Raw genomic sequence first — 15,721 nt, forward strand, 5'->3', positions numbered from 1 at the left:
ACTTTCAGCTTGTTTGTTCATGACAATGTCTTGCTGTGTACAACATAATGGTCTTGAGATCTTGCTTCACCTATCTCAGCCTGTCTATTAGTAGTATTGCTTATCTTATGTTTTTACACTACACTATGGTTTTCAGAGCAGCTTACATATTTTAAAAGTATTTAGATACCCAAAAGAAATGTAGACAATTAAATTGGGAGGAGGCTTGTAAGAGAACAACAAAGAGTAAGACTGACTGTTTTGCTTGACGTTTGTAACTCTTGTATCAAGTTACCACAGTAAGAGCCAAGATTTTAAGCTCTACTAAATATAAAACAAACAAACAAAAACACTTTATATATTTATGTTCATTTAAGAAAATATTAGTAGTGATGTATTATTTTGAAATATACAGTTAATACATTTGGAGTTATTTAAAATTTATATTGAGAAAAACGTATGTATTTTCAGTACTGCCGTAGAGAAGCATCTATATGACTGCTAAATTGATTATTGTTTTATATCAAACAACTTTTATAGTACTCACTTGTATTGTTATGATATTTTATAAATTTTAAAGAATATGACAAAAAATATATTGTAGGTATTGAAGGGGGGTCTCTGGAAGGAGTTCAGGTACAAAAGGAAAACAAGAATGTGACTTAATTCTATTTATTTAAAATATGTTTTTAAATGTTAAAAAATTCAGATAAATTGAAATCATGTAACTTTTCTCATTATAATGCTATAAAACTTTAAAAAGAAAAGTTGACTTTTCTTTTTAAAAAAGTTGGACTGAGGATAGAAGCAGGTGAGAAAGAAGAAAAGGTTCCAGGAAACATGCACCCAGGTGGCCTCAGGGTGACGAGGAATTAGGGTATGCACAAGGGGGTATCATGACTGCCCCATCAGCATGGGTGAAACGAACAAGCGTGGAAGTCCATGTACGGAAGGGAAGGGTGATGTGTCCACTTAAGCTCATGAATGGCCATTCAGCAACACTGAACATAGCAGCCCCTCCGTACCCACTGGGAATATGTCCCATGACCCTAAAGAGAGAGGAAACTGGAGTCGGCACTATGCATACTGGGTCTCTCTACCTTTCCACATGCCTGCGGTGATGTTCAATGTATAAATTAGGCATAATCAGCAACCATAACAGTCTACAGTGACAGTTATGTGAATGGGGTTTTACAGCTTGTCTCCGGCACATTCCACTCGTTCTAACAGCGCTCTTGTGATCCAGGACCAACATTAACTACAGCATGGGTTACCTGAGCACAGTATGTTATGTTGCTAGAGTCCATCCAATAACCAGATGGCCGCTGAGTACTATAAGGCAAGCAGTGTATATCGTGTGGATATTTCTGACAGAGGGATGATTTCAACCCCACCTAAGAGTTGGCTGGGTGGCATGAGAATTTATCATGCTACTTAGAATGAGGCACATCTTCAAAGTATGAACTGTTTGTGGGTTTTTCCATTTACTCTTCTCAGGCTGAGGTTGGCAAAGGGGAGCTCTGGCTAAGGGAACTACTATACTAGGTGTATTAGTCAGGGTTCCTTAGAGTCACAGAAGTTATGATAGTCTCTATGTAGTAAGGAATTTATTGCAGACTTACAGTCTGTAGTCCAACTCCCAACAATCAACTCCCAACAATGGTCGGCAGCTGCTATGAATGGAAGTCCGAGGATCCAGCAGTTGCTCAGTCCCATAAGGCAAACAATTGAAAAAGAGCGAGCTTTCCTTCTTCCTTATATAGGTCTCCAGCAAAAGGTGTGGCCCAGGTTAAAGGTGTTACCACACCCTTAACCCCAGGTGACCCCGGTTGAACTCACAGATCTTCCAGTCCCAATCTTCTAGGATTCATAGCCACTATGCCACCATACCTCCAATCCCAGACGACCTTGAACTCATAGATCTCACTATCTTAATCCTCTGGGAGTCATAGCCACTATACCTCAAGATCTCCATGCCAAGATTCAGGTCGGAAACTTGTTATGTCTCAGCCTCCAGATTAGGGCCAGGTGAGCCCTCCAATTCTGAATTGCAGTTCATTTCAGATATAGTCAAGTTGACAACCAGGAATAGTCACTACACTAGGTATAAAGATGAATGGCTTTTTGTTCTCACTATTTCTACCCTGGGGTCTTGGTGGACATGTCAGAGTGCACCACTGAATCATTGTAGGTAGTCACAGTGGAGAACCTTTGCATTCGAGGGAGTCACATACTCTGTGTCCAAGTTCAGAAAGGGGAAAAAGAGAGAGAGCCAGGTGCGATTCAGCTGCAACGGCACAGATGACACCTAAGAACGGTTTGCTAGCACACTGCGTATAATATTCATAATAAAGCTAGAGAAAATAGAGCCCTTCCCTAAGTATATCCCCATGCTAGCTGCCTCTTCAAGAAACCTAGTCTGGCTGACAATATGACTGAGAAAGGATGAGACCCAGAGAGCGCAATGTACTGTAACATCCCCAGCTAGTTCCACAAATGTGCTTCTTTCAGACATGGTTTAAAATGAAGACGAAATCAACAGTGTGAAACACTTTCTCTAAATAACAATTTACCACTTTGCCTAAGTATATGAAGAGACCAGTTTTACAGCTCTGTAAATTTACATATTTGGCATTGCCTAGTTAAATATTTGTGTATATTATAATAGTCATTAAATGGTAGGTAAAGAAATTCCAATAGGAAATACTCATAATAGCATGTATGTATGTGTTATGGTTGTAGTGCTGGGGGGGGCGGGGTGAATCCAGAGCCTCATACACGTTCCTAAGTGTTTCACCACTCTGCCACAACTCCAACAAGAATGTCTAATATAACAGTATATAACAGTGTATAATAGCACTTGGTATGATATGGAAGTGTATGAGAAAAGAATAAAGAAACATTTCAAGTTTTTAATTGACTTGTGCCTCTCTAAAGCCACCCATCCCTATCCCCACTCCCACCCCACTTTCACCCCTACCCATCCCCCATCCCCATCCCTACCCACACCCCTGAGGCTGTTTCTCTGCCTCAGTAACCCTGAGAATTAAGGGTTATTAATGAGTTGGAGTATTGCTTCTCAGCAGAACATTCCACCCATCTGCCCGGAGAGTCAGCTGCTGCTGTCTGCTCAGCTGCCCACTGCCCCGCCCCGACTCCCACTGGAATGCTCATGCTTGCGTTCATCATTTATGCTCACTGGGTCCCAGGCCAGGTGGAGATGGGAGCCGGTAAACAAGTTCTGTCTTGTTGAGAAATCTGAATGGGCCTTGTAGGAAAGGGTGATTGCCCACTCACAAAGTCAGACAATGGAAGGAGTAACTCTCCCACCAGAGAAAGAGCTGGAGAGCTACAGAGCAGAGATGGCCCTTTATGGCCAGCCTGCAGAGAAGTGATATTTTGCTGGGAAACAAAAGGCCAAATCCTAGGCTAGAATCCACTAACACTCCTCTTTAATGTGAACTTGAGAACCTGCTGCAGAGGGTGTCCTGAGGCTCCATGGGCATATCTATAAAGTACAGGGGACAGAGCCCAGTGGCAGAGGCTATGGAAGACCCTGGGTTCAACCTTTAACACCAGAAGAAAAATATGAACTGCAGATCAGTGGTGCTAGCCTGCAGAACTAGAACAACTTCCCCATCCACAAATACTCCTGTGAGAGTCTGGTGAGCATGCTTAGATATCCCATTTCGTTGCCCTGTGCAATTATGGTGGCTGAAAGCAATTAACATCTGTTTTTATGATACCATAAGTTTCCCAACTCCAATTAAATGCCTGTTCATCTGGGTTTCCAGCCAGCTTCCAGCAAACTTGGTATAGACGTGGTCATTTTAGGGCTCAAAACCCGCACTCTGACACAAGAGAAACCCTCAGGATGCCAGCCCAGTGATGGAGATGCATACTTACTGAAAATTGTGGTTTGGGCTATGCGTTGGACCTAAAGACATGAAACACAAAGACAAGTTATTGATGTGGCCAGCAGTAAACACAGGCAAGTCCAGCAGATCCTCCGAGGCCAGCTGTCCTCCAGCAGATCCTCGGAGGCCAGCTGTCCTCAGGCTTTGGACTCTCCTCCCACTCATGAGACCATACCAGTGACACCAGACATCCCAGAAAGAGAACTTCCTGGGTAGGGGCATGTGTGAGCGCTTTCCCTGTCCCTGCTCGCTCCTCATCTAAACCCCTTTTGCTCATTAGAGCTGGCTCTAACGTGAGCCCAGAGGAGAGGCCTGGGGTGCACACTACCTGGGACCTTTCCCTACTGAGTCAAAGGATAATTTACATCTGCCCTCTAATCCTGCAAGTCCCATGTGACAAACACAGAAACTCAGTGCTGTTCCTGCCCAATGGGGCCAGCTTTGCACATGAAGGATCAGTGTGCACTTGGGGCAGAACCACAGAAAAGTCATGGTGAGTCCCGGCCACTGGTGGGAGCCACAGATGGGTCCTAGGCTCTGGCCCCTGACATCTGGGGGGATGGCCATGCTCCCCAAGGGCCTGGTCTCCTGCAGTGTAATCTTGCTGGCCATTTCCCATCACACCTTGTACATCTGGAATGCTTTTCAGTGGCCTGGGTTTGCAGGCTGCTCCATCTGCATTTTCCTCTGTTAGCGGTACATAAGCTAAAGAGCTAGCTCTCATGCTCCTCGGGTGAGACCCTGGAGCAGTTTCTGGATTTTTTTTTTTTTTTTGCTGACCTGTACATGCTCAGCTAGAAATACTCAACATGTCCATCGCTCTACACCATGAATGCTATCTGCCAGCCTGGGACCTCTGCTGTTCACACTCACCGAGCCGCACATACAGAACCCCAGTAGCAGTAATGGTCTTCAGCCCGTTGGTAGCCACACACTGGTAGTAGCCCGTGTCTGTCGTGTCCAGGTCTTGGATCCGCAGCCGAGAGCCGTATTCTGTCTTCCGGATGATGACCCTCCGTGGCTCTTGCACAACCGGGGCATCGTTCTTCAGCCATCGCACGTTGGGAGGTGGGTTTCCCGCCACCTTGCAGTGAAGGATTGCCGTTTGGCCCTGGACAATGGTGATATTGTTGACTGGCTCCAGAAAGTTCAGAAAGTAGCCTGTAGGGAATGGGGGTCACAGAGAGCAAACATGGTGAGGTCAGGAGGAAGGGCCTGGGCTTCTGCATGACCATCCTGAACGAAGGTGTTCCTTTTTCTTTACATACAACACACCCTGGAACACTGCAGCGAACACTGAGTCCATAACTCAAGCCATGGCTTCGGGAGGAGCACAGCCAAGTCTGGAAGTCACTGGTCACATGACTGTTAGCACTAGGCAGTCTTGGACATGGCGTCTGTGTTTTGTTTGAGTCTGTTTTTATGACAGGTCTCACTGTGCAGTCTGGGCTGGCCTAGAACTCATCACATAGCTCATAGCTAAGGCTGGCCTCTAAGTCATGGCAATCCTCCTGCCTCAACCTCCCTGGTGGCGGGATACAGGTTTGAGTCAGCCGGCAGGTAATTCTGTTTTAGAAGACCTGATTGAATGTATGTGGCCGAGCCAGTCATGATGGTATCCTGGCTACAGCCTGGGTGAAGGATCTCTGATACACACACACACACACACACACACACACACACACACACACACGTTTGCTCTAGGTTGGGATTACAACCACACACTGCCATGTATGGTTGTGGACCCTTTTAAGCATGAAGATCTCTAACAAAACCCACGACATAACTAGGCCACCGTGTCAGTCCTTGGAAGGTGTTCTCTGGCTTCTGCCTTCTCTCTGCAAACGGATCTCTGCCACACCCACCCTTCCACCTTCCTAGCGCCCACTGCTACATCCCAGCCCATCTGTCACGAGGAGTCACACACTCGTTGACATGGAAAGTGGCAGACAGGGAATAGGGGGTCACTGCTTTGAGGGCACTTTCTCCCTTAGATTAACTTCTAAATCACTTTATTCAGTTCCTCGGAAACAGGGCTCCAGTGCAGAAAGGCCTGCAGTGGGTGCAGTCAGGGCTGAGTTCCAGTCGGCGCTCGCAGCAGGGAGGCCCAGGTTCCTACTTTAGACTTCATCTACCCAGAAGAGAGTTACGGTTTTCTTCACACAGATCTGCCTATTTTATTTTTCAGGAATCTTCCTTAGAGATGCACGGCAATTTTATTCCTGTGGCGTCTTATCCGCACAGCCAAAGGCTCATGGGAAAACTATAGGATAACAGTCTTGCACGAAGTGCACACATTTCCCATTATCATTCTTAACAGATGGCCTGAACATCACAGTATAAAACAACACAAGTTTGCTACTGCTCACATGTGAGCAGCACACAGACAGAGGTCCGGGTGTGGGTGGGGCTGGTTCTGTCCCTAGGGTCTGACTGCCAATCTTTCTGCCTTGGCTCTACACCAGAACCACCTTATTCCTAGGCTCTAGGTTCCTGTGTCTTCACCGTATCCCCTACTATAGACTCTGCTCCTTCTGCCCCTCTGTTGCAGTGGCTCTGGGTTACGTGGGGGCCATCTGTAAATCCAGGGTGATCTCCCCATCTACGATCCTTCAGCACACCTACAAAAGCCGCACGACGTACAAGGAGATGCAGTCACAGGATACAGCATTCATTTTTCCCCTCTGAGAGTTTTTTGTGCTGTCCTGTGCTCAATAGCTTCTGAGCTGTTGTCTTGGTCTTTCCGTAGCTACCAGCTCCACTGACAACAGAGCCATCTGTTGGGAACTCACGCCCCTCTCTTGACCTTTCTACTATTTGCTTTGTCCACCAGTCTGGTGGATTAAAGACCAATAAAAGCTGAAATACTGCAGCACACAGAAACCAAGGCTAGACATATCTCCACAAACAACATAAAATTTTGATGGCTGCTTTTTGCCGTACTTGACCTAGAACAGTTAAGACGTCTAGGGTACAACTGAAAGCCTTCGGTCCCCTATTTCTCCCTCCAAGGATCGACTATCCATCATTGCCGTTTGTATTACTTTATGCTTTCGGGAACTTCCTCTTGACAGGTCACCTTCTCTCGTTGCCTGCTTTCGCTCAACCTGGTTTACGTTGGTACTATTCTCTAATTACTGTGTAGTAGTCCACTATATAAATACATCGCAGCTTAATTAACTCATTTCCCAGCGGAGGAGAAGTGAGCTGTTTTCACATTGGGGCTTTGACGGGTTTACTGACCATCTGTGTTCACATCTGGCTCTGCGTGTGTTCAAGAATACCTTGGGTGTACCTGCTGTATGTGGTGGAACGAGGCCTGGGAGATGTTGTTAGTCCAAGTCTCTGCAGATGCGCCTCCTATGAACATTTCAGGGCCCCCACCACAATTATGACAACATTTGGTCTTGGGAGACCTTAAAAGTTTTATCAATTGGATGCATGTGACCAAGTGCCACGGTGCTGTCAGGTACCATCCATCAGTGCCATCAGTGGTCAGGTACATGTGACCAAGTGACCTCCCCCCCACCCCCCGCCCATTGTATGCCACCAGTGGTTTCAGAGGTCTCTGTGAGCACCAGCATCTTCCAGAATGTTTCCTGGACACGAAGCATCTTTTTTGCCTATTCATCTTCATTCTGTCCTCCCACCCCAACTTCTACAGGTAATCCCTTCTCTATTAATAACCGAGGTATAAAACACAAAATTTCCCTTCAAGCTTGTTAGCCACACAATAAATCCCTTTAATCTTCGTATATGTAGTCAGACCCAAGTGGCTTGTAATTCATTTTAGTATTTTTCTTCTACCCATGAGTCATTACAGGTGTGTCTGTTTGCGGTTGTTAATTTATTTGAGTGTATGTGTGCATGTGCACACATACCACATGTATGTGAGCAAACATCAGAAGAAAATGAAGGAGCCAGTTCTTTCTTCTTCCCCTCACGTGGGTCCCAAGGATCAAATTAATGACTTCTGGCTTGGCCACAGGCATCATGGCACAAGGAGCCATCTTACCAGCCCTAAAGGTATGCATTAGTTTTACTGGATTGTGTTGTCTTGGTTGATGTATTGTTTTCTAAAAGAAAAACAGGCTTTTAGGGACTAGGAAGATGGTTTAGGGGATAAAGATGCTTGCCATCAACCCTGATGACCTGAGTTCGATTCCTAGAACCTATGGCACAGGCACACACACACACACACACACACACACACACACACACACACACTAATTAATTAATTAAATGTAATTTAAGATATTTTAAAAACTTGCTTGAGAATCTATCAGAGCACTGGTGGCTCCTCTAGAGGTTCCAGGTTCAATTCCCAGTACCAACATGGAGGCTCACAACCATCTGTAACTCCAGTTTCAAGGGATCCAGTAACCTCTTCTGGCTTCCATGAGCATCAGGCATACAAAAGGCTCATAGACAGACATGCAGGAAAAATACCCACACATATCAAATTGGGGGAGCGGGGTAGTGGCAAAAAAAAAATCCCAAAGACAACAAATATTCCTTCTTTAAAACAGTATCTTTTCTGTGATGATAATTCTTTGGGGCCAATGAGATTCATTCTGCAGCCCAGCCTGGATTGGGTGCTTATAGTCAGACTACATATGTTAGGTGGTGATGTTTTCTCTGCAATCACAGAAGTTTGTATGTGCTCATTAAATCAAGCTTACCTGCTTGATGTTGGTGATTTTGGTAATGTTTATCAGTTGTTTCCATGAGGTATTTGCTCACTGATTCTCTGCCAAATAAATATCAGCAATTCTCCTGACTTCCATTTAATGGCTAGACACCTTGTCGCTAGGGTCATTGTACTGGCTAGTTTTGTGTGTCAACTTGACACAGGTTGGAGTTATCACAGAAGGGAGCTTCAGTTGGGGAAGTGCCTCCATGAGGTCCAGCTGTGGGGCATTTTCTCAATTGCCCCTTGTGGGTGGTGCCATCCCTGGGCTGGAAGTCTTGGGTTCTATAAGAGAGCAGGCTGAGCAAGCCAGGGGAAGCAAGCCAGTAAAGAACATTCCTCCATGACCTCTGCATCAGCTCCTGCTTCTTGACCTGCTTGAGTTCCAGTCCTGACTTCCTCTGGTGATCAACAGCCATGTGGAAGTGTAAGCTGAATAAACCCTTTCCTCCCCAACTTGCTTCTTGGTCATGATGTTGTGCAGGAACAGAAACCCTGACTAAGACAGTCATCAACCCTCAAGCTTACCATAACATCTGTTCCTTACTGTGGAGTGCATTTGTCTCGAAGAGTTTCTAATCTATCAAAGGTGCCTCAAGATACTGGTTAAAACAGCTTTACTTTCATCTGCCTAATAATTTAACATTTTTATGATATTTTGCTCTTTATGAACCTTATAAATTGTGTATAATTTTATACACAAGCTTACGAATGTTTTAATATATGAATTTTAAATGAGCCTTAATGTTTTCATTTTGCTTATTAATTCTTTTTGCATTATTTTAAAATGAATCTTTAATGACTCTCTACTTCGGCTCATAACTAGTTTGACAGTTATAGTTTCGTAATTAAACTACTTTTAATCAGCATCATGCTTCATCTGACAAAGCTTCCCAAACACAAGAACCTTTAAATGCTGGCATACAAACCCCCTTCCCTCCCAGACCTTGCTCACAAGAAGAGTCCCTGCCTCTCAGTTCTTACTCACACTCTGCTTTCAGTCAGTTGTGATCACTAGTGTTGCTTTTTATTGTCAGGGTTCCTTGACATCAGCCAAGTTTTAAACTCTTTCCTCAGCACCACTCCCTGTCTCCTTTCTTCCTCTTATGTTCAGCTCAACTCAGCCAAAGTCACATTTGTGCTTTGGGTGATAGACTGTGGTTGTATACTTATTCTTACTGTAAACGTATCTGTTACTTTGACGTTGCCAAGTAGTTTAGCTGGGTATAGAACTCTAGTTCAGCAGTGATGCTGTCTTTTGCCTCTACTAGGAATTGTTGGTTAATTCTGTCAGTTCCCATTGTTTGCTGTTCCCCTGTCTTTGCCATCCTAAGCATCTGCTCTTACAACCACACAGCTACTTTAATGTTAGCCTCTTCAGATATTAGCTCCTTTTCATTAATTCTGAAAACTCATGCATTTGTCAATGTAGTAAGATTCCCTGTCAGTGTCTCATGAAATCCTGCCTTCGTTCCTTCCCGCCGTTTCTCATTTCAGTATAGGTGTTCCTCCTATGGCTCTCTGAGGTTGTTTCTACACTGTCTAAACTGTTCTTTAACCTGTCTATCCAGTTTCTCGACTTGTGGGCATGGCTTCTAGAAGGTCTGCTTGGTTCTCTTTTGAATCCATCACTTGTTCTTCTGGTGGATTTTATTCTGTCCTATAAAGAACAAGTCCCCTGGCTTCAATGTGTACTGGCCAGCCACTAATCCTGTGCAGAGCTCTGTGAGTGTGCTTTTTAATTTTTCATTGTAAGGTGGCTTTCTTTAGAAATAGCTTGAGGATAGGATAGGATAGGAATAGCTTACTCCTCGATACGATGGTGCTATGTATTATCTTAATTCTCTGGCTTTGGATTTCCCATGAAATCCTGGCCGTAGGACTCTGACTCCCAATGGGTACCAGCTCAAGTCAGCTTGGCCTTCTTAGATGTTCCCCAGCCTGAACCAGGCCCTTCTTGGATCCTTGGCTCTCCCAGAACATCAGCTCTTAGCTTTCAGTTGAGAAGCCTGCCCAAATGCCTGAGTGGTGTAGAACCTAAGGGTTTATTTTCTGGTTTGATATTAAGACTTGAAACTCTTGGGAAAACTGAAGCAGTGTAACATAGCTGGCAGAAGATTTATCAGGTTTGACATGGTGTCATGAGTTGAATATACTTGACCCAAGGAGTGGCACTATCAGGAGTTGTGGCCTTGTTGGAGTAGGTGTGTCAGTGTGGGTGTGAGCTTTCAGATCCTCATCCTAGATGCCCGGAAATCAGAATTCTCCTAGAAGCCTTCTGATGAAGATGTAAAATCCTCAGTTGCTCCTGCACCGTGCCTGCCTGGATGCTGCCATGCTCCTACCTTGATGATAATGGACCGAATCTCTGAACCTGTAAGCCAGCCCCAATTAAATATTGTCCTTTTACGAATTGCCTTGGTCACGGTGTCTGCTCATAGCAGTAAACCCTAACTAAGACAGAAGTTGGTACCAGGACTCGGGCATTGCTGTGATAGGCCTGACCATGCTTTTGTCCAGAAGAATGTAGATTTGGGGACTTTCAATTTGGAAAGCAGTGGAATGCTTTAAATCGGGCTTAATGGGTTATCCTAGTAAGAACATGAAAGACTTTGTTGCTAAGATTGATTTGATCTGTGTAGACCTGGCCCAAGAGGGTTCATGGAGAAGAATTTCAGTATATGGCCTAGAGACTGTTTTTGTGGTATTTTGGTGAATATTGTGGCTACTTTTTGCCATTCTCTTAAGAGTCTACCTGAGTCAAAAGTAAAGAGACATATTAATTGCATTGACAAAGGAAATCTCAAAAAAGCTCAGTATAGACTTTGTTCTCTGGTTAAGTCTCATGAAGAGCATTTTGAACAAGTATAGCAAACTTAGAAAGAAAAATATACGGTTCAAATATTAAGGGGGTACCAGGAAGTGAAATGGAGTTGAATCCTATGTTCTAGGAGATAACAGATCAAGGGATTTGTAAGTAAGATCCCATCCAGCTAAGTTTAGATCCAGGCATTGATGGTATATATAACTTTAATTCTAGAAGACAAAGCCAAACAGATCTCTGAGTTCAAGGCTAACCTGGGAAGAAAGAGGTACTAGGTAAAGAAAAGCTTAAACCCAGGCATGGTGGTATATGCCTTTAATCCAAGCATTACAGGAGACAGAGCCATGCAGATCTCTGAGTTCAAGGTCAATCTACAGAGCAAGTTCTAGGAAAGCCAAGCTTAGGCAGTGAGGGAGTTGGAAAACAGAAACCTGGTAATAGAATAAGGGAGGCCATGTTCCAGCCTCAGCAAACATCAGAACACACGTGGCTCTGGCTATAGAGTGAAAAATAGAAGGGACTACTGGGACAATTGATGCTGGTTAGCTAGAGCTAAGAAATTAGTGGTCATTAAGAAGAGACCAGCACCACTGAGGTGAAATATTCTGGGAAGTGTTTTCTGAGAGCACAAAGAAGCTGTGTTCCAGAGATAACCAAGGTTGTAACTCATGCTGCAGCTCTACTTGGTAATGTTTAAGGATCCCCCAGGTGGTACTGATTTTGAAGGGATGAGGAGCAGCTGAGGCACTGTGAGAGGCCATGGAAGGCCACTGGTGAAGTTGCAGCCTCAGTTGTAGTTGATGATGGCCCAGGACTGAAGGGATCTCAAAAAGAAGTTGTGGCTTGGCACCATAAAGAGAGCCTATGAGAGGCTATTGGCGAAGCCTAGCTGCTGCAGAAGACCCCAGTGTATTGGAGATGCCATAAAGAGAGCCTATGAGAGGCTATTGGCGAAGCCTAGCTGCTGCAGAAGACCCCAGTGTATTGGAGATGCCAGTACCATGGGGCGATCACGAAGAACAGCAGCAGCAGCAGCAGATTGGATCTACCTGAGTTTAGAGTGCAACAGAGGGCAGCGCTGGAGAAGTAATGCCAGCCCTTTGGAGAAGGCTAGAAGATCATGTGTGGATCCCAGACACTGAAACACAAAACCATAACATTGATGTTACCTTGGAGACCCCAAGATGTTTGAGATGCCAGAGCCATAGGATATCTGCTGAGGAATGCTGCTAACAGGGAGTGGAACCAACGCAGGAAAAGAAGTTGGTTGCAGTCAACAAAGATCAAAACGGAGCTGGAGATCTGAAGACTGCTTTGGCATCAGCCATGGAGATGCAGAGTTTGGAGTCTGCCCAGCTGGTTCCTGTCTTGATTTGGGAACTATAGTTAAGTGAGTGGATGGATCTCAGAAGAGACTTTGACCTTTGACTTTTAACATTGTTGAGACTGCTGCAGACTATGGAGACTTTGGAAGTTGCACTAAAGGTACTTTTTGCTATGGCTAGATATGGCCCCCATAGACTCATGTGTTTCAACAAGCCTGTGGGGACCAGGGAGTGGAATGTCATGGTTTGAATATGCTTGGCCCAGGGAGTGGCACTATTAGAAGGTGTGGCCTTGTTGGAGTAGGTGTGTCACTGTGGTTGTGGGCTTTAAGACCCTCATCCTAGCTGTGTGGAAGCCAGTATTCTGTTAGCAGCCTTCAGATGAAGATATAGAACTCTCAGCTCCTCCTGTACCATGCCTGCCTGCATGCTGCCATGCTCCCACCTTGATGATAATGGACTGAACCTCTGAACCTGTAAGCCAGCCCCAATTAAATGTTGTCCTTATAAGAGTTGCTTTGGTCATGGTATCTGTCCACAACAATAAATAAAACCCTAACTAAGACACATGGAAATTCCTTTATTTTATTAAAATCTCGCTTGATTTTTATCCTGGCCCATCACTTCTCCTCAGAAGTAAACTTGTGCTTTCTAGTTCCTAGTGAATGGAAACACTGACGTACTCACTCTCGGTCTGGATCTTCTAACCCTGGGCGCTCTCCACCGTGGCATCTCCTCTCTGGAGCTGTCCCACTCTAAATATCGTGCCTTCAACATTTCTAGCTGCTCTATGGCCAGGACAGCTATGTCCTACTGATGGCTGTTTCTGAAATCCACAGACACGTCAAGTCTGCAGCATGGCAACAGGGCCACCCCATTCTTCAACACGTGCCCAGAATTCAATTCCCTTTCATGGGACTCTTGAACATGAGGACCCAGGAAGGTCGGATTGTTCTCCAAGGCTGCAAATATAGAGAGCTGCTTAGAACAGCCTCGGCCCTGGCAGACGTGGGTTGTTCCTTTTAATCCCTTCCTTTCTCTTTCTGGCTCCTGGGCATTGCTCCATTTTGCTTGTATGTTTGCCAAAGCATTTACATCGTTTCCTAATATTTTTACGAAGCACGTGCATGTCGCTGACCCGAGAGAGCTGCCAAGTTAGCTTGGCACACCATTCCTCACATCATCAATTCTCCTGAGGCCAAACCTGAAAGCTAGAGAGCAAGTTCCCTGGAGACTGTGCACCAAATCCCTCCCCCTCTGGGTGGAATTTGCAGCCATCCAGTTAACCTCTCTCTCAGCTTCATTTCTCTGACACACAAAGTATAAGGCTCGCACGGATCATTTTCCAAGCTCTCCTTTAGCTCACAGACATTCCCTTGAGCAGCTTCAAACCTCTCTAGATCAGGTTATAAAGACCTGGGCAGCACTGATGGAGAATGTCATTGAAGACTTAGCTGGTACAGTGGCGGAGAAGAACAGACATTCCCCACTTGGATTCATCCATCTGAGTTCCCCTTCTGCACTGAGACAACCCTAACTGCTCATGCGAAGAGGCTCCATCTTGACAGCGACCTGGTCAGCTCTATGCAGGGACTGAGTCCAAGCATTAAAAGGCCCCAGAGGCTAAAGGAGACTCACATCCCCAGGAGACGGCTCCCATCTGCCCAACTGCACACAGATCAATGATTAATGATTTTTATAACCCAACCAAGTGCCCAGACGGTCACCCATGTTGTCAAATGACTTAGGGACCCCCCACCCCCCTCAACCAGCTTCCTGATCAAGGCAACCTGGCGTAGGGAATGAAATAAAGAAACCTTCTGTGCCTGGGGTCACAAGGTCATAGGGTTTCCATTGGTGGGAAACAAAACAGACAATTTCCTGGAGGGACAAGTGAAAAGGAGACCCTGAGGGTCACAGGAGGGATGTAAAGCTGCCAACTTCAGAGGAAAATATTTACAGGTCAATAAACCAGCCAGAGGCCAGAGCAGGGGCCTAGGTTCAGGCTTTCCTGTGCAGTACGCCCAGACCCACTGCAGAAAGTGGGGGAAAGAGGAGGGGGATGAGAGACCCTGAGGAAAATAAGAACACAAACGATGGGTGTGGGGGGACATGAGAACGCTTAGTCAGTGAAGCGTTTGCTCTGAAAGCATGAGGCCGAGCTCCACACAAATCCCCAATAGCAGGTGTGGTGGCATGTGCTTGTAATCCGAGCACTGGCTGGTTCATGGGGCTCCCTGCCTAGCCAGCCCAGCCAAACCAGTAATATCCAGGAGAAAGCAAGAGACTGTCTTAAAAAAATAAATAAATAAAAGGTAAATGATATCTCAGGAACAAACATTGAGCTTTCCTCTGGGCTCTACATGCATATACATACATGTGCATGTGTAAACCCCACAAGTGTACCTGCATACACATGCATGTGAAAAACGTAAACAGGCTCTCGCTCTCTCACACACACATACACACACACACACACACACACACACACACACACACTCAAGAACCTGAGAGACAGAAGCAAAGATAACACTATTTACATCTTTAGGAGTGATTTCTGCCACTCAATGGTATTTTGCTAGTCTTTTTATTTATTTATGTATTCTTTCATTCTTTCGTTCAGTGTGTGTGTGTGTGTGTGTGTGTGTGTGTGTGTGTTACACAGGATTGAGTCCTAGTGCAGCCTGATGTTCCCGTGAATCACATATGTAGCTAAAAATGACATAGAATTTCTGTTCCTCCTCCTGCCTCTCTACCTCCCAGATGCTGGGATTACAAGTATAGGACCCCTTGTCCAATTTATGCAATCCTGGAGCTCAAACTCAGGACACAGTGACAGCTGGGAAACATTCTTCGCCTTAACTATAGCCTGAGTCCATTGCCCAGATCTCACTCTGAGCCCAGATCTCACTCTGAGTCCAGATCTCACTCTGAGTCCAGCCTGAGTCCACTCCCCAGATCTCACTCTGAGCCCTGCCTGAGTCCA

The 15,721-nt window shown here is 45.3% G+C and overlaps 1 protein-coding gene across 1 annotated transcript in view; it reads right to left on the minus strand.

Moving 5' to 3' along the window:
• Ror2 (receptor tyrosine kinase like orphan receptor 2) overlaps positions 1–15,721 on the minus strand; it is a 192,553-nt gene that overhangs the window by 22,099 nt on the left and 154,733 nt on the right. The window contains exons 3-4 of the mRNA XM_031359652.1: positions 4,770–5,057; positions 3,886–3,916 (exon numbers count right to left, since the gene is read on the minus strand). Of these exons, the coding sequence (XP_031215512.1) occupies positions 3,886–3,916; positions 4,770–5,057 (319 nt within the window). The remainder of the gene's footprint in view (positions 1–3,885; positions 3,917–4,769; positions 5,058–15,721) is intronic.

This window comes from Mastomys coucha, unplaced genomic scaffold (assembly GCF_008632895.1).
Source record: "Mastomys coucha isolate ucsf_1 unplaced genomic scaffold, UCSF_Mcou_1 pScaffold7, whole genome shotgun sequence".
Taxonomy (NCBI): Eukaryota; Metazoa; Chordata; class Mammalia; order Rodentia; family Muridae; genus Mastomys; species Mastomys coucha.